The 17,237-nt window shown below is 40.3% G+C and overlaps 1 protein-coding gene across 1 annotated transcript in view; it reads left to right on the top strand.

Annotated features, from left to right (window-relative positions):
• Positions 1 to 10,257: 10,257 nt before the first annotated feature.
• LOC111161014 (oligophrenin 1) overlaps positions 10,258 to 17,237 on the top strand; it is a 540,219-nt gene continuing 533,239 nt past the window's right edge. Inside the window, exons 1-2 of the mRNA XM_022524453.1 lie at positions 10,258 to 10,506; positions 11,032 to 11,202. Coding sequence (XP_022380161.1) covers positions 11,049 to 11,202 — 154 coding nt within the window. The 5' untranslated portion in view covers positions 10,258 to 10,506; positions 11,032 to 11,048. The remainder of the gene's footprint in view (positions 10,507 to 11,031; positions 11,203 to 17,237) is intronic.

Here is a 17,237-nt window from a genome sequence, read left to right on the forward strand (position 1 = left end):
TTCCCCTTTCATTCATAATTTTATCAATTTGGATCCTCTCTCTTTTCTTTCGGATTAGTTTGGCCAGTGGTTTATTGATCTTTTTAATTCTTTCAAAGAACCAGCTTCTAGTTTTGTTGATGTGTTCTACTGTATCTCTAGTTTCTATCTCATTGATCTCTGTTCTAATCTTAAGATCCTAGCTAACAGGATCCAACATATATACATATCTATCTATCTATCTATCTATCTATCTATACACACACACAGTCCCAGTTTTATTTAGATACAACTTAAAAATATTATAAATTATAATATATAATACAAAACACAAAATTTGTCATACTCTAGATACTAAAGTAAAACTAGTTTTCAACTAGTTTGATTCACTTACATACCTTGGGTGGATTTTTGTACTAAATTGTTCTTTATGTGTGCATAATCTCCTACTGCATGAATGTATATCATTTATATATCTAGTTCTATAAGGACCATATCAGAGGTTTCCTGTTTGGCTACTACAAAAAAATGCTGTAGTATACATACTTGTCCACATCTTTGCATTCTTTCATGATGAAATATATAGCACAAATTCCTAAAAATAAAACTATTGGGTCAAAGAGAATATGCATTTAAATTTTGATATATGTTGCCAAATTGCCTTCCAAAGTGTTTATACCAGTTTACATTTCCATAATCAGTCTATGATGGTTCCTGTTTTTCCTCGTCAGCATCAGTTTTTAGAAAACTTTTAAATCTTGTTCAATTTGATGAAAATAATATCACCAGCACATAAGCAGTCTAGCATAGAAATTAAGAATGAAATCCTGGGGTCCCAGCAGCTAGATTTGATTCCCAGCTCAACCACTTCCAAGTTGTGTGACTTAGGTTGAATTACTTCATCTTTTTAAGTTTCAGTTTCCTCATCTGGGGAATGGGAATGATATTCCTAGGTACCTTGGACACAGTAAATGTTAGTATTTATTTACCTTTCAGTATTTAACATTATTAACTTAAAACCTAATGTTTTTTTAAAGGATAGAAAGTAGAGTAACTTAGTGGTCTAATCAAGCTTTTTGAAGGTTGAAATGTGAATTCACCCACAATTCATTTTTAGTAAAGTTCTGAAACCAGTTTCCTTCCTGTGGTAATGTTGGTTTAACAATGAAAAAGAGAAAGTGTGATTGACATGTACTGGCTCCTTGCCACCTTGCCAGAGCATTGTCACTGTACTGTTCCCTTCTTTAGACAACTGTGTTGATGTTCTTGGTGTGATGTTTCCATTTATAAAGTTACTAGTATAAAATTACTGCAAATTTGTGGGGAAAGGGCCAATTATATTGCTCTAGAATTATTAAAATGCTTTATTTTATATCTTAATATTTTACTATGTAAATACATATCCATTTGCAGTCAGTGATATGTTAATCTTTACATTTGTCTACTACTTGTTTTACTGATGAAAAAAAGGAAGAGATTTAAAATTTGGCAAGAACTGTATGTTTTATCTTGTGTTGTTTTACTGTAAGAGAAACTAAAATAACTTGCTAGCCTCAATTGTCTGAAGGCTTCCTCATGTCTTATCACCCTCAGAGCCAGAAACCTGTTGGAAAATACCTTAGTTGTTTTATTTTTCTCAAGTTACTCTAGTAATTCTGTTAAGAAGTAGGTAATGTGCTATGTGATATGAGTAAAAATGACTGCATATAAAATGTTAAACAAATGTCACTGTTATTTAATCACATTTATTTAATTTTTAGCTTAGAGTATAAGATGTCAGAAAATCTAACTGTTGCCAAATGAGGAGTGGAAACTTTCACTCATGTTATTATTCAAAACCACTGTTGTTTGAGGAATATCATGTCTAAAACAGTTTTTAATAGATAAATCCCTATATCAATGACTGGATGACAGGATTGTGGACCCCCTCCAACAAAATCACATGTTGGTACTTGTTTAAAATTGAGATTTCCCAAATACTTACCTAGGTCTCCTCCCCCCCCCCCCCCCCCATTTTATTTTATTACTTGTAACTTTCAGGCCTCAGTCCATATCATTTGCCCTCAACCCATACCCGAATCCATATTATACTGTCAGACTCTGGGAGAGGGATTCAGGAAAGTCTTCATTTTCAACAAACACCCTGGGTGATTCTTATATGACTCAAAGTTCAAGAAAAATTAGTTGAACAACATGACTTAGGTTCCACTATATAGTAAGAGACTATAAAAATTGTTGGAAAGTTTCTGGCCCCTCAGTACGTCACACTACCTTCTTTTTAAAAAAAGATTTTATTCATTTATTTGACAGAGAGAGAGAGAGCACAAGTAGGCAGAACAGCAGGCAGAGGGGGGGGGAAGCAGGCTCCCTGCTGAGCAGAGAGCCTGATGTGGGACTTGATCCCAGGACCCTGAGATCATGACCCAAGCAGAGAGCAGAGGCTTAACCCACTGAGCCACCCAGGTGCCCCATCATCACACTACCTTCTAAGATGTTAAAAAATGGGGTAGGCCAGTAGGCTGTACTGAAATGGTGGGTATTGATATCTTTCCAGGAGGTTTTTTTTAAATATTTTATTTGTCTATTTTAGAGAGAGAGAGAGCATGCATGTGTGTGAGTAGGGAGGGGCAGAAGGAGAATCTGAATCAGACTTTGCACTAAGCCGGTCTTGATCTCATGACAGCAAGATCATGACCATTAGATCATGACCTGAGAGGAAACCAAGAGTCAGGTGCTTAACAGAATGAGCCACCCAGAAGACCCTTTCTGGGATTTTAAATTTAAACAGCCATGCCTTCATATCCCTTAGAATATCTCTCAGAATTGAAATAGGCTCAGTTTGGATTTTCTTTTTTTTGGAACTGTGGTTAGTTAGGAATCAAAATGGCCACAGAAAATGGCCACAAGGAGACCATCCTCAGATCTTTATCAATAGACAGTTTTGATGTAGTCCTGCTGATATGAAAGTGTGATGAAAATGCTAAATTCTAGGAACAAACAATTTTGGTGGATGGTAAATCACATGGATTAAATAGATTACAATTTTAAAGCTATAAATTGATTTTTTTTTCCACCAAGAAACATCATAAGGGGAGACTTGAGGAGGGAATTTAAGTGGAGAGTTGGACATCTGGATAACTATGGAAAAAGATTTTCCCTTCCTTCTACCATTTGCCACTTATAGCTCCTAAAATCTTGGCCTAGGCTAAGGAAAGAAATTAGGCCAAGTCTTGTCAAAACAGGGAGGGAATGGGGTCAGAGCCAAGGCTGGGACTTGGGAATGGTGCCAACAACAGTATAGGATTTAGGCTAGGCTAGAACTGGGAGCAAGGCTAGCCACGTGGTGGGGCTGGGAAGCTGATATGCACTTTGTCTTATGTTCCAGGCAGTTCAAGTCTGGAAAATCTAGAAGGCTGGGCATATGTAATGTGGGAGTCAGATTTGTCAGCTTCTGCCTTCAAAGAATTCACCATAAAAACTTCGTTAATATTAAACCTAGGATAATTTCAAATTATTTGCTGCAATGACCAACAAATGACCTTGAATTATTTTTTCCGTGTCACAGTACTAAGTACACACAGGCACATAAACAGGAGGGAATGGAGATTAGATATTGATTTATTAGACTGGAGGGCATTATAAGGCAATGGCAAAAAAATGGCTTCAGATTCATACATGGATTTAAATCTCTGGTACATCATTTAATTTCTTGGCCAAGTAGCTTAACTCCTCTGAGTTTTAATTTCCTCATATGTAAAATGAAGTTAACAATAGAATCTTTCTCACGGAGTTGTCATGCAAAGTAAATGAGAACACATGCGTAAAGTGCCTGGCATAAGAGAAGTGATCAAACTGTGCTGTCCCCTAGCCCTCCAATTCTTACTCTTACTTCCCCTCTAGTTTCTCTTCTTGTTACTGACACAACCCAGTTAATTTCTGTTATCTTTTCTGTGTTTTTGTGGATGAAAGACTATAATATTTTAGGACAAACACCTTTACGATTTTTTTTAAAAGATTTTGTTTATTTATTTGACAGACAGAGATCACAAGTAGGCAGAGAGGCAGGCAGAGAGGCAGAGGGGGAAGCAGGCTCGCCGCTGAGCAGAGAATCCGATGTGGGCTTGATCCCAGGACCCTGGGATCATGACCTGAGCTGAAAGCAGAGGTTTTAACCCACTGAGCCACCCAGGCGCCCCACCTTTACGATTTTTTATAAGAAGCAGAAGGGTTATAAAATATTACTTTGTATCTTTAGGATAAAACTCTCTTAAAACACATCTCATAAGTTACTAAAGCTTAAAATGTCATTTGGAAAATTACTTTTTTTTCCGGGTTCCCAGAGCATTAAAAAAAAACCTTCTTCTATTTACAATTTTTCACATGTGGATAAGAACAAATGATTAGCAAATGATTAATGAGCATTGTATTGAAATATTTTAATGAAGCCAGCTGTGGTCCCAGATGGAAGAGGTGAAGCAGAAGTTGGCATATTAAGTTAATATTGGATATTCATTTGATATTTCTCAGTGAGGTATACTGCCTTTTCTATAAATCTATGATATATGGTTTCTTTATTTTCCCACTCCTTATATCTTTCAAACTGTGAAAGCAATTTTAAATTTATAAGAGGCTGATCTGTTTCACTGAGTTAAAAGTTTATGGCTCTGATTCCAACATGAAGGACAGACAGACACATCAAGTTGATAAGCTCCTATCCTGGAGGATCTGAACTGAACAGTGTGGAGACTTATAGCTGTCCTGAAACTCTACCATAGAGGAATCCACTAAAATGATTAACTCCTGGGGATATCAAGTTCTGGTTCTTAAAACCTGAAAGGGAGTCTTGGCCTTGTTATGCTGCAGACTCTGAGTGTCCTGAAAGTTAAGAAAGCACATTTAAAGAAAGCACACCAGACCACAAATCAGGATATAGTTTCTGTATTAGTTGAAGTATAAATTTCTCTGAACATGTTTTTGTTTCTGTTTTCCTGTAATGATAATGAACAGGGATCAAGTTGTGTTGTTATATAAATAGCAATGTTTTTCTAGGACTATCATTGTAAGCAATCTGACTCTCTCTGCCTCTGAGGCTGTCCGTCGACCAAGAACAATGAAAAAAGCTTTGGGCTCAACCAACATCTATTGAGGAGTTATTATACGCCAGATACTTCCATATATATTATCTATAGTTAATCCTTAGAAAAACTTTTGAAGAAGATATTATACCAAGGAGAGTTCACATGACTTACTCAAGGTCACAGGTGGAGCTGGACCATATTTCAGTTCTGTATTACCAATATTGTTCCAGCTCTGTGTTCTTCCCACAGCATCACAGCTAAAATAGAGAGATTACTTAGGAGAGAGATACTGTCCTGTATTAAGACTGTAGAGGTGATGTTACCTTTACATACAAGAAATAGGGGAAATGGGATTTGTCTCCCCAAACATTTTTTAAAAACTTTATTTTTGATCAATTTTAAGGTGACAGCAAAATTGAGAGGGAGGTACAGAGGTTTCCCATATACCCTCCATCCCCCACATGCATAGCTTCCCTTGTTATTAACATCTCTTAACCAGAGTGGCACATTTAGTGTTACATTTAATGTTACATTTAATGAACCTACATTGACACATCATGATTATCCAAAGTCCACAGTTTTCATTAGTGTTCACTCTTGGTACAAATATATAATGATATGTATACACCATCATAGCATCATATACAATATTTTCACTGCCCTAAAATTTCTGCTTTACTCTACCTATTCATTTCTCTCCCTCCTTTACATACCCTCCAGCACAACCTGTCTTTTTACTGTCTTCACAGTTTTGCCTTTTCCAGAATATCATAATGTTGACGTCATACAGTAGGTAGCCTTTTCAGCTAGGTTTATTTCCCTAGTAGGCATTTAAGTTTCCTCCATGTCTTTTCTTATCTTGATGGCTCCTTTCTTTTTTTTCTATGATTTTATTTATTTATTTGAGAGAGAGAGAGAGAGAGAGAGAGAGAGAGAGCATGAAAGGGGAGAGGGTTAGAGGGAGAAGCAGACTTCCTGCTGAGTAGGCACCCCAATGTGGGACTCGAGCCCGGGACTCCAGGATCATGACCTGAGCCAAAGGCAGTTAATTAACCAACTGAGCCACCCAGGTGCCCTTGATGGCTCCCTTCTTATTAGCACCAAATGATATATTGTACGGATGTACCACAGCATATTTATACATTTACCTACAGAAAGACATCTTAGTTCCTTCCAGGTCTTGGTGATTATGAATAAAGATGAAAGGGGACCAATTTCCAAATCCTCAACTTTCTTTAGTCCTAATTCCTAAAAAAAAAAAAAAAAAAAACTATTTGCCTTCTCTCACCTTCTCTCTGCCTTTCCTCCTTCTCTTTCCAAGTCTCTAAAAATGAAAGCCTACCCTTCAAAGGTCAAAAATCTTACTAAGGTACATTGACTCAGGGTGTAAAAACCCTTGGTGCTAAGCAAAGTGCAATTTCAAAAATCGATGCCCAGAAATTTTCTTTAAGTCAAGGTCCTGTGCTACCCCTTTCCCATCCATCTCACTAAGAGTTGCATTCCCAATAAAGTTTATGTTTTATGTTTAATAATAATAAATACCATAGGATTTCACTCATATATGGCATTTAAGAAACAAAACAACCAAGTAAAAGGGAAAAAAAAAGAGAGAGAGGCAAACCAAGAAACGGACTCTTAATTATATTAATTATAGAGACCAAACTGTTGGTTACCAGAGGGGAGGTGGGTGGGGGATGGGTTAAATAGGTGATGGGAATCAAGGAGGACATTTGCTGTGATGAGCACAGGTGATGTACAGAAGTGCTGAATCACCATACAGTACATCTGAAACTAATATTATACTGTATGTTAACTAACTGGAATTTACACAAAATCTTAAAAAAGAAAAACCTCTGAATGACCACACTTAGACTTACCCAGTCAAACTGGATCATTTATTGACTCAAATCTTTGATCCATGGAACAAGATAATTTAGGGATAGCAGCATAATCCTATTACATGGTTCATATTGATAGGATGTTTTATGACCTTGATGCTGGATCTCAGGTTACCCTAATTGTGTAATGGCTATTTGAGGTGTGTTGTTACAAAGATTATGAGTTCTGAGAAAAAGTAATGATCACAATGTATAAGAGTTTTATGTGGTTTTTATCTATCGTGTATGCATAACAATTGTGATTGTACCTGAATCGAGAAGACTTTTTATACTTGGATGCTAGGATCACAAAGAAATAAAAATAGTTCAATTTCTATTTATGGACAAATCTTTGTTACAGAGAAATTCAATATGGTGATCAATAGGAGACTTTCAAGTATAAAAATATATTATAATGGAATACAATTCTGTGGGGAGAATGCAATGTATATTCGATTTCAAGGAGAAGAAAGGAACAATGCAAATTTTCTGAAGGTTAAAAGAAAGTTTACACTTTTGTGTTTAATGTTGATAGTGGGCATCAAATTGCTCTGGTATTTAGAATCCAGTGAAAATCTTTAAAAGCATAACATAAAGGTTTTATTCTAAGTTGTCAATATGTATAGTATACTGGATATTATACCTTTTGCAACTACTTAAACTTGATGAAAAATTTTGTTGTCAACCTAAAAATATGTGAGGGAGTACATAACTTCTCAAAATTCTTCTAGGTGTTATGTGAATAAAAGTTTGAAGATCCCAATCTTATAGTGCTGTTGTGAGGGTGAAGTATAATGTGTGCAAAGCATCCAGGATAATGTTCAATTAATGCAGCTATTATTTGAGGACTGAGTTCTAATTTTAATCCTCTTTCTTCTCTGGTATTTGATCCAGGGCATTTTGATCCAGGCACTTTGGCCTCATTGTCTAGATAAAGGATAAAACAGATGGCTGTAAAAACACTTTGAGTATAGGAAGTTAGACCAGCAAGAGTGTACCTACATCAATAATGTCAGTGGTAATATTCATAGTGATGAAAACAGGTATAGACTCTATAAGTCAAGGCATATAGCAGATATGCAATAAATGCTTGTCAAATTAGTGAATGAATGCTATACAGAACCTTGCTAGAATGAAAGACCATATGCCGGGGCGCCTGGGTGGCTCAGTGGGTTAAGCCACTGCCTTTGGCTCAGGTCATGATCTCAGGGTCCTGGGATTGAGTCCCGCATCGGGCTCTCTGCTCAGCAGGGAGCCTGCTTCCCTTCCTCTCTCTCTGCCTGCCTCTCTGCCTACTTGTGATCTCTCTCTGTCAAATAAATAAATAAAATCTTAAAAAAAAAAAAGAAAGAAAGACCATATGCCTGTTTATTGAACACCTTCCCTAGTACCTGCAATAGTGTTTTAAAAGCCCAATTTGGACATTTTCTCATAAATATAAAATGAGTAGGCAATAAAATCCTTCCCTGGGATGTGGCTACTTATTAATCTTCTGAAGGCATTTCTTCATTGGACTCTTTACCATACTGCAGTATAGTGTAGTGTGTAAGAGCAGTGGGTTCTAGAGAACCAGCCAGGTTAGTCTCAAGTTCCAACACTGCCACTTAACTAGCTGTGTGTCTTTGGGCAAGTCATTTAACTTCTCTTCAAGTGGGGTATCTTTACATGGGTATAATAAGGATACCAACCTCATAGGGTTATTGAGTATTAGTGAAATGGGTTTATAGAATTACAGGTTGTGGGGCGCCTGGGTGGGTCAGTGGATTAAGCCTCTGCCTTCGGCTCAGGTCATGATCCCAGAGTCCTGGGATCGAGCCCCACATCGGGCTCTCTGCTCGGCAGGGAGCCTGCTTCTCCCTCTTTCTCTGCCTGCCTCTCTGCCTACTTGTGATCTCTGTCTGTCAAATAAATAAATAAAATCTTAAAAAAAAAAAAGAATTACAGGTTGTGTGGAAAGTGGAGCAATGTTGCCTCGAAATATGTCCATGTCCTAATCCCTGGAACCTGTGAATATATTACTTTATGTGACCAAAAAAAAAAAAAAAATCACAGATGTGATTAAGTTAAGGATCTGGAGATGGGGAGATTATCCTAAGTTATTTGGTGGGTTCTTTTAAGTAAAAGAGGGCAGGAGAGTCAGTGTCAGGGCAAGGCAGTGGGAGGAAGACTTGATTAGGCATTGTTGGCTTTGAAGATGAGGGAAGGGGGCTATGAGCTAAGGGATGTGGATAGCTTTTAGAAGCTGGAAAAGGCAAGGATGTGGATTCTCGCCCTTGAGCCTCCAGAAAAGAACACAGCCCTCTGACATCTTAGTTTTGACTCAGTGAGGTCCATTTCTGATTTCTGACTTCAAGAACTCTAAGACAATAAATTCAAGTTGTTTTAAGTTACCAAGTTTGTGGTGACTTTTTTTTATAGCAGAAATATGACCCCCATACAGGTGGCTTAGCCATTATTACTCTATTTACAGCCCCCTTCAGTTCTGGCTTTTCTTGGCTTTCTTCACAGGGCAATGTAATCTAAACACTTCTCCAAAATAAAAATGGATCCTTTTTGCCCATGTACACATGATTTTCCAACGCAAAGCTGCTCTTAATCTCAAGGCATCCAACTGTAAGAGTAGCCACAGTTCTCCCACCTTGACAATGAACAAGAGGTCTCTCAACTAAGCCGCAAGACAATTTATAACATCCTGTTCTTAGTTTTTCCACTTACACACGGAAAATCATGTGCTTTAATGAACAACCTCTGCGATGAGTGGAATCACAAAAACCATGCTCTGAGGTCCTTTTCAGAAAAAAGTGAGCTCCTAATTATGGCCTCCCTTCCTTTGGCAGGGAGTTCTGAGCCTAACATTGCGATCCTCGGGTAGGAGCCAACCCTTGAGGTTGTTCAGGTCGAGGGCCCAGGAGAATTAGAACACTAGGATAGGGAGAAATGGGCAAGGGAAGGGGAAAGGAAGTTGCTCTCACAGAGGGAGGCTGGAAAGAGTGTTAGGGAAAACAAAAACAACAACACAGCCAAGTAATGGGAAGTGAGAGATGGCTTCCCGCAACCGACGCCTCCGGGGTTTTTCTCGCTCGTTTTGGAAACTTTCCCACTTTAGGCTCCAGGGCGGTGCACCTGCCTCTCTTGGCTGGGCCGGAGGAACGAGCCTGGGGCAGGCTGGGAAAGTCTTGCCTGGAGAGCCTCCGCCCTGGCGGGGTGGTGGGGAGACTGCAGGGAGGAGTCATGGGGCGAGAAACGGAAAGACTACATCTCCCAGGACTCCACGCTTTCCAGCTGGAATCCTAGGGCTCCGAGTGCTCCCCAGTTTCCGTAGTGAAGCGCCAGGCTACCGCAGCTATTGTGCGTAGCGATATCGCCCTCCCCTTCCCTCTCGGCTGTCTAGGGAGGAAGGCTACGTTTCAATTACCGCCAGGGCTTAACCCCTCCGACGCCTAACAGGACAGCAGGCCGGCTCCCTTGGACCAGGAAGAACTCTCAGGAGCAAGAACAGTTTGGTAACGCAATCCCAGGGTGCGTGGAAGACAGTTGAAGAAGGAGCCCCAGTGTTGGGGATCGTCGCAAAGGTTCGATAGGGCGGGGCGGGAGCTCTGGCTTTAAGAAGGGGGAGGGGATAGTGCAATCAGGGTTGCCCGTGGAGTTCAGCAAAGGAAATCTTCAGTTAGCTCGGAACAAGGAGCGGGGAGAGGAAGCTTCCAGTCCTAGCGTCCACCCCAGCCTCCACCCTGGGCGGGCCAAAGTGTCACGTTTGCAGTTGCTCAGGAAGGATCCCACTGGTCTCCGGAGGCAGGCTGGGCTGCCTGTCTGGGGAGGCAATGCCTTGGGGGCATGCTGCTTGCTAGGCAGAACCCCTCCAGGATCGGACTGCATTAGTTAGGTCTCTGTGTCACCTGAAGCAATTGCCGGCTGCCTGCTTCCGGTGGAGACCAGCCAGTTCTACCCAGGAATCTCAAAGGAACAGGTACCTGTCCTCCAAAGGGAGGGAGGCTATGAGTTTCCCAGGCGCGTCCCACACTCAGTTCCCCCCATCTCCTTCCCCCTACTGTCCCGCTGATGCTCTTGGTCTTTGTGTCTTTCCTCGCTCCTTTCAGCCCTCGCCATCAGAACCATGGGGCATCCCCCGCTGGAGTTCAGCGACTGCTACCTGGACAGCCCCGATTTCCGCGAGAGGCTCAAGTGTTATGAGCAGGAGCTGGAGAGAACCAATAAATTCATTAAGGACGTGATCAAAGATGGCAACGCGCTTATCAGCGCAATGAGAAGTAAGTGGAAGGCTTTGGTGGATGAGCTAGTGGCTCTGGCCTTTAAGCTCTTCCACACCACAGGGGGAAGGGAGGTTTCAAAGTGCTTTCCAATTCAGTTCTCTGAGGCGAGTGGGTTTCCGAACACTTCGGAAGTGGGGTCAGTGGAAGGTGGTGGCTGTAATTAGAAGGCCTTGACCTTACAAGACTTGATCAGTACCTGTGCCAGGGACCTTCTTGCTCTGCAACTATCATTACTTGGCGGATTGTTGTTCTGAAGGGACAATTTGCCTGTACTGTTGGACATGTTTAGTACTCATGTGTACTATCTATCTATCTATCTATCTATATATTTGGGTAAGGTAAGGAGACTTTCAAGCTGACCAAGGAACTGCCCCAGCACCTTCTAAATAAGAGAGATTCGAAGCTGGCAGAACAAGTAATGGTTTTGTCCTGGCCTATGGTTGCTAACGAATGAGGGTTGGGGTAGTGAAAGAAAATTCCCTGTATCAACCTGTTTTCTAAGGAAAGTTCCTTCGCCCCAGAGATTTTTTTTCTTTTAAGGTACTGAGCTATGGGGGTGCCTGGATGGCTCAGTTGGCTCAGGTTGTGATCCTGTGGTCCTGGGATAGAGCCCTGCATTGGATTCCCTGCTCAGTGGGAAGCCTGCTTCTCCCTCTCCCAGTCCTCCTGCTTGTGTTCCCTCTCTCACTGCGTCTCTCTCTCTCTGTGAAATAAATAAATAAAATCTTTAAAAAAAAAGATACCACAAACACAAATTTAAAAAGAAAATAAGGGGGAGGGAGACAGGGAGAGGGTGGTGGGGTTATGGACATTGGGGAGGGTATGGGCTATGGTGAGTGCTGCAAAGTGTGTAAACCTGGCGATTCACAGACCTGTACCCCTGGGGCTAATAATACATTATATGTTAATTTTAAAAAATCCAAAAAAAAAAAAAGAAAGAAAGAAAATAAGGCACTGAGCTATGGTTTTGGTCAGAGTCAGTGTAAGCTCAGAATTTTGGATGGCCTCACATGCCACTGAATTCTGCTTGGGGGTGAAACAAAGACCTTCCTAGTACCTGGCACAAGGAGCCCAGTCCCCAGAGAGCATACTTCAGGGCTAGGCTTAAGGGCCACTGGTCTGAAGGAACCTCATCTAGCTTGGCTTTGCCAGTGGTCACAGCTGACCGCTGTGGGACCCTACCCCCCCTTCCTCACTGTGTGGAGTTTTTATTTCTGCTAGTTGGCAGAAGGCTTGGAGTAAGAGAAAGAATAATAAACATTCCCAACAAGAGTGCAGGCGAGCCAGCCCTTTGCGCCAAAGTATATATACCCAGAAGAACGGAGGCTAGCGTTTGGGTGGAGTGATAATTTTTTCTCTTCTTGGCTGCAAAATGGTTTCAAAAAAGAAAGTCACTGCTCAGAGTCACTGGTAAATGTGTCCTGTCGGCTTATGACTTTGTTCTGAATGCATTTATCCCTGAAAAACTGTGTCTAAGTCCTGTGTGAGGACCTTCTTAAGGCAGATGGAGTCCATGAAGAGTGGGGAGAAAGGCTTGGTATTTTTGTGCAGCTCTTTTGATTTGCTCCTGGCAGGCCTGTGCTTTCACTGCCAGTGTTGTCTGCCCACTTTGGTCAGAATATATAAGTGGCCCACGTCCCCGCTGGTCATTTGATGGAGTCTGATTATTTAATTTTTTTTTGGTCGTATTGTGGTCCGAACAAGAGCACACTCTTGGCAGCACCTGAAAGATGGGGAATTAGAAATGCTGGTCCTTAGAGGCATATAGGCTGGGCTTTGGGGTGTGTTGTCACTTAATAGAATTCACTGAGGGGTTAAAGATATGCAGGTTATGACACAAAACTAGTTAGACAGATTGAGGGTTCATTGAAATGAAAGGGGGAGAATGTTTGGATTTTAAAAAAAAAATTTACTTAAACTGCTTGGTATATGTAGCTCCTCATAAACCCCAGAAAGGGGTGTGAAGTGTATGGTAAGCTGAAACTGTGCTAAAAAGTGACCAGCTACAGAGAGATTAAGATTTTTAAGAGACAATAAACAGTTCAATAACACATTTGAGGAAGAGTAGATTTTTGTATGCTAAGGGCAAATAGTGGTTCTGACTCTTTCCTTCTCTGAAATGGAGACTGGTAAGAATCAGCAGTTATTAAGGCCTAAACCTTTGCAGATGGGTGGAAGATCCAAGAAAATATTTTGGCCCATGGGGCTTCTTGATATTCAGGGTGGTTTTCTGTTTCCGAATATACATAGAAAGCCAAAATAGGGCAGGGAGGAAATAAAACCCAGCAGCTAACCCACACTCCATTTCTTTCCTTTAAGTTGCATGATTCTAAAAACATGATTAGGTAGAAGCAAAGGCGGGATGTTTCCCACTGTCTTGACCACAGTAATGTTTATCCTCCCACTCCACTTCCTCACACAGTGCTAGCGTTTTCAGAATGAGTGGGGAAGCAAAACAAAGGTAAGCTTTTCTTTGTGTGAAGGAAACAGGAAAAAGAGAAGGCTGGAACTGGAGTTAGAAGAAGTGGCTTTTCCATCTTGGGATAAGATGGCACAGATTGCTGACTTCATCTGTTAAATAGGGGTGATTATACCCACCTCACAGGGTTGTTGTGAGACTCAAAGGAGTTAATGGATTATGAAAGTGCTTTGTAAATGGAAACAGTCAAACATAGAAAGTTGTTGATAATGCGTCTTTAGGTTAATAATGTATCTGATGGTGAGTGTGTGTTTTTCAGTAGGTTTCTGAAGGGCAATGAATAAGCAGAAGTCGTTGGAAACATATTTTTTACTGTCATCTTATTGGAAAATGTCACTCCCTACATTGGCATGTCTCAGCAGTTAATTTTGTCTTCATGTGTGGGGATTCATTTTGGCATTTGGAGCCTGGCATGAAAGGCTGATTGTCAGAAAGAATGATTGACACCTTTCCCTTTAACTTACTCCGTTGACTAGAAAATCAAATGGCTAGTGTTTCTAGGAACCAATGAAACTTGGTGCATTGTGTTGCAAAAACTAGGTGCAGTTTTTTTTTTTTTAAGTTGTTAGCCTAGGTGGAACTGGATTTCTGCGTTTATCCTGTTTGTGTCTGATTTTGTACAGAGCTCCAGATAAGGTTTAAGTCAATTTTGTGTGATGATTTATTCATTAAACATGGGTCCCTTTTGAACATTTAGGTTTACTTATCTGTCCTCAGAGGTAAATGATATTATGAACAATACTCAACATGTCTTTCTCTTGGGGAAGTGGTTGATTATGCCCCTTTAAATGTGATCTATTTATAATGGTTGGAGTACAAGATGATGGTTATAACTTAAACTATGGAAGATAAAAATACCACGACTCTGAAAGGTGAACATATTGCTTGCTTTTCTGTTTGTCCTTTGGTTTTCTGTTGGCAGTTTTGGTCCCTGATGTTGTTTGAATATTTTCTAAGCACGCAGGCTAGGAATTATTCAGAACAAGTGATGTGGCTCCTGCTTATATCACAAGGCAACATGATACAGCTAATAAATGTTATATATAGTTCAGTGAACACATACCATTCATTCAGGAAATGCCTGTGCACATACTGTATTCAGGTTGCCATGCTCAGGGCTGTCACAAATGTGGCAGTCTTTGTAACAATGGATCCTGCCCTCAGAGAGTTCCTAGACTAGTAGGAGAGAAAAGACATGGGTAGAGATGATTATCAGGTAAAGATCACTATCACTATCCCTATCAGATGTGGGTAGAGGTCTATCAGTGGATGTGGATCCTAGCCATAAGAATGGAACAGGTGGATATCATGGCACATGAAGACCAGCAGGAGAGCTCATTTCTTGGTGAGAGGGCAAGGAAAAGGAAAGAAGGAAGTGGCATTGGAATTTGTCCGAATTCATACTTATTGCTTGTTTAACTGTTCCCAGTGCCAGGCATTGAAATATTATAACAGCCTTATGAGGTAAGGATGATTATTCCCATTGTACAGATGAAGAAACTGAAGTTCAGAGGTGCTAAATAACTTTCTCAACAAATAAGGGCAAGAGTCTGATTTAGAACCCAGACCTGAGTCTGAAGGCCTTGCTTGTTTTACTGTGTTGCACTGTATTCAGGATGAGGTATTTCATGTAGTAGAAATGACCCAGAGGATGTAAAGGGACAGCAGATAATTCAAGTCATCTGCAATGGATAGGTCGCAGGAAGGGCATTTTGGGGAGATGAAGTTGGAATGGCAGGTTGAGGCCTTACTGTGCCGGGACCTGTTAAGTACTTCAGATTTTTCTTGATAGAGGGAGGGAGTATTAAAAATGTTTTTGGTAGGAGAGAAGCATGATTTGAGCTGTGCTTCAGGAAGATTCATCTGATAGTGATGTGTGAGGTGAGCAATTCCACACAAACATCTGTGACTTTTCAGAAGTTATTTGGCAGCTTTAAATTCCCTTTTTTAAAAGATTCATTTGTTTATTTGAGAGAGGGAGGAGGGGCAGAGGAGAGACAGTCTTAGGCAGACTCCATGCTGAGCGGAGAGCCCAACATGGGGCTCCATCTCATGATCCTGAGATCACAACCTGAGCTAAAACCAAGAGTCCTTCACTTAAGTGGACTGTACCACCCAGGTGCCCCTAAATTCTCTTTGATATAGCTCACGGGTCAGCAGCAAATCTCTTCTGTAAAGGGCCATGTTTTAGGCTTTGCAGGCCATACGGTCTTGGTGGCAATTACTTAACTGCCATTGTTGCGAAAAAGCAATCATAGATAATATATACATGGAATGAAAGTGGTTGTGTTCCAATACAACTTTATTTGTTGACATGGAAATATGAATTTCACTTAATTTTCACATGTCATGAAATATTCTTTTGAATTTTTCAGCTGTTTAAAAATATAAAAAATATAAAAATATAAAAAAAAATTTTTCAGCTAAGGGACAGAGGCAAACAAAATAGGCAACAGGTTGGGTTTGTCTCACTGGTAGCAGTTGGCAGACTTTTGATACAACTAGTTAACCTAAAAAAAAGCTAAATGGATTTTTATTGGTAAGGCAATGAAAATAGCTAATGGTAGCATTTCCAGCAACTAGGTTTACTTTGGTGTGCTGTTTAACTATGCCTGATCCAGAGTCGGGGATCACAGCCTCAAGTGCTGTCAGGGGCCAAGGAGAAAATGGAAAAGTTTAAAGCTGTTGGAAATGGGTTAATAGGGCTGGAATGATTGGGGTAAAATATAGCAGCCTCACCACATTCAAACGGCCTTTACTTTCTTCTTTTTTAAAAAATATGTGCTAACTAAGTAAAATACATTCACAGCCTATTTTTTTAAAAGATTTTTTATTTATTTGACAGAGATCACAAGTAGGCAGAGAGGCAGGCAGAGAGAGAGAGAGGAGGAAGCAGGCTCCCCGCAGAGCAGAGAGCCCGATGTGGGGCTCGATCCCAAGACCCTGGGATCATGACCTGAGCCAAAGGCAGAGGCTTTAACCCACTGAGCCACCCAGGCGCCCCTCACAGCCTATTTTTAATCAGGTTGCAACTCCTGAGCTAGATGATCTAACTCTATTAGTCTATGAGTCTTGGATGCTAATGTGCTAGGGAAATGAAAGGCAGTAGTCTCCAGATAGATATTTCTCCTGGGAAGTACTACTATGCATTGTTGGCTTATGAGCGAAGGCAGAATGATAGTATAATGGGAAAAACCCTAGACATGAAGATTAGATTCTTGGATATGGTTCTATTACTAATAGGATCTGTGACCTTCATAAGTCATTTTGCTGGGGCCCCAGGTCTGCAGCTTTATAAAGGTAGGGTTGGGCAGTAAATCTGTAAGCTCACTTTCAGCTCTAACATTCCATGCCTTTTTTTTTTTTTGTATTGCATATTGTAGTTTAATCATTTGGGAAAGGAATGACTAACCCAATTATAGGAACTTATTTTATGCCTACGTAAATGTTCACATTATTTTAGTGTACATGTCAGTATTTAAATAGAAACATTTAAACAAAAATTTTAGTCTTTCAAAAACCAAGGATAACATACTTTATGTATGTTTATATA

Source organism: Enhydra lutris, unplaced genomic scaffold, assembly GCF_002288905.1.
Source record: "Enhydra lutris kenyoni isolate GAN:26980312 unplaced genomic scaffold, ASM228890v2 scaffoldscaffold81, whole genome shotgun sequence".
Classification (NCBI taxonomy): domain Eukaryota; kingdom Metazoa; phylum Chordata; class Mammalia; order Carnivora; family Mustelidae; genus Enhydra; species Enhydra lutris.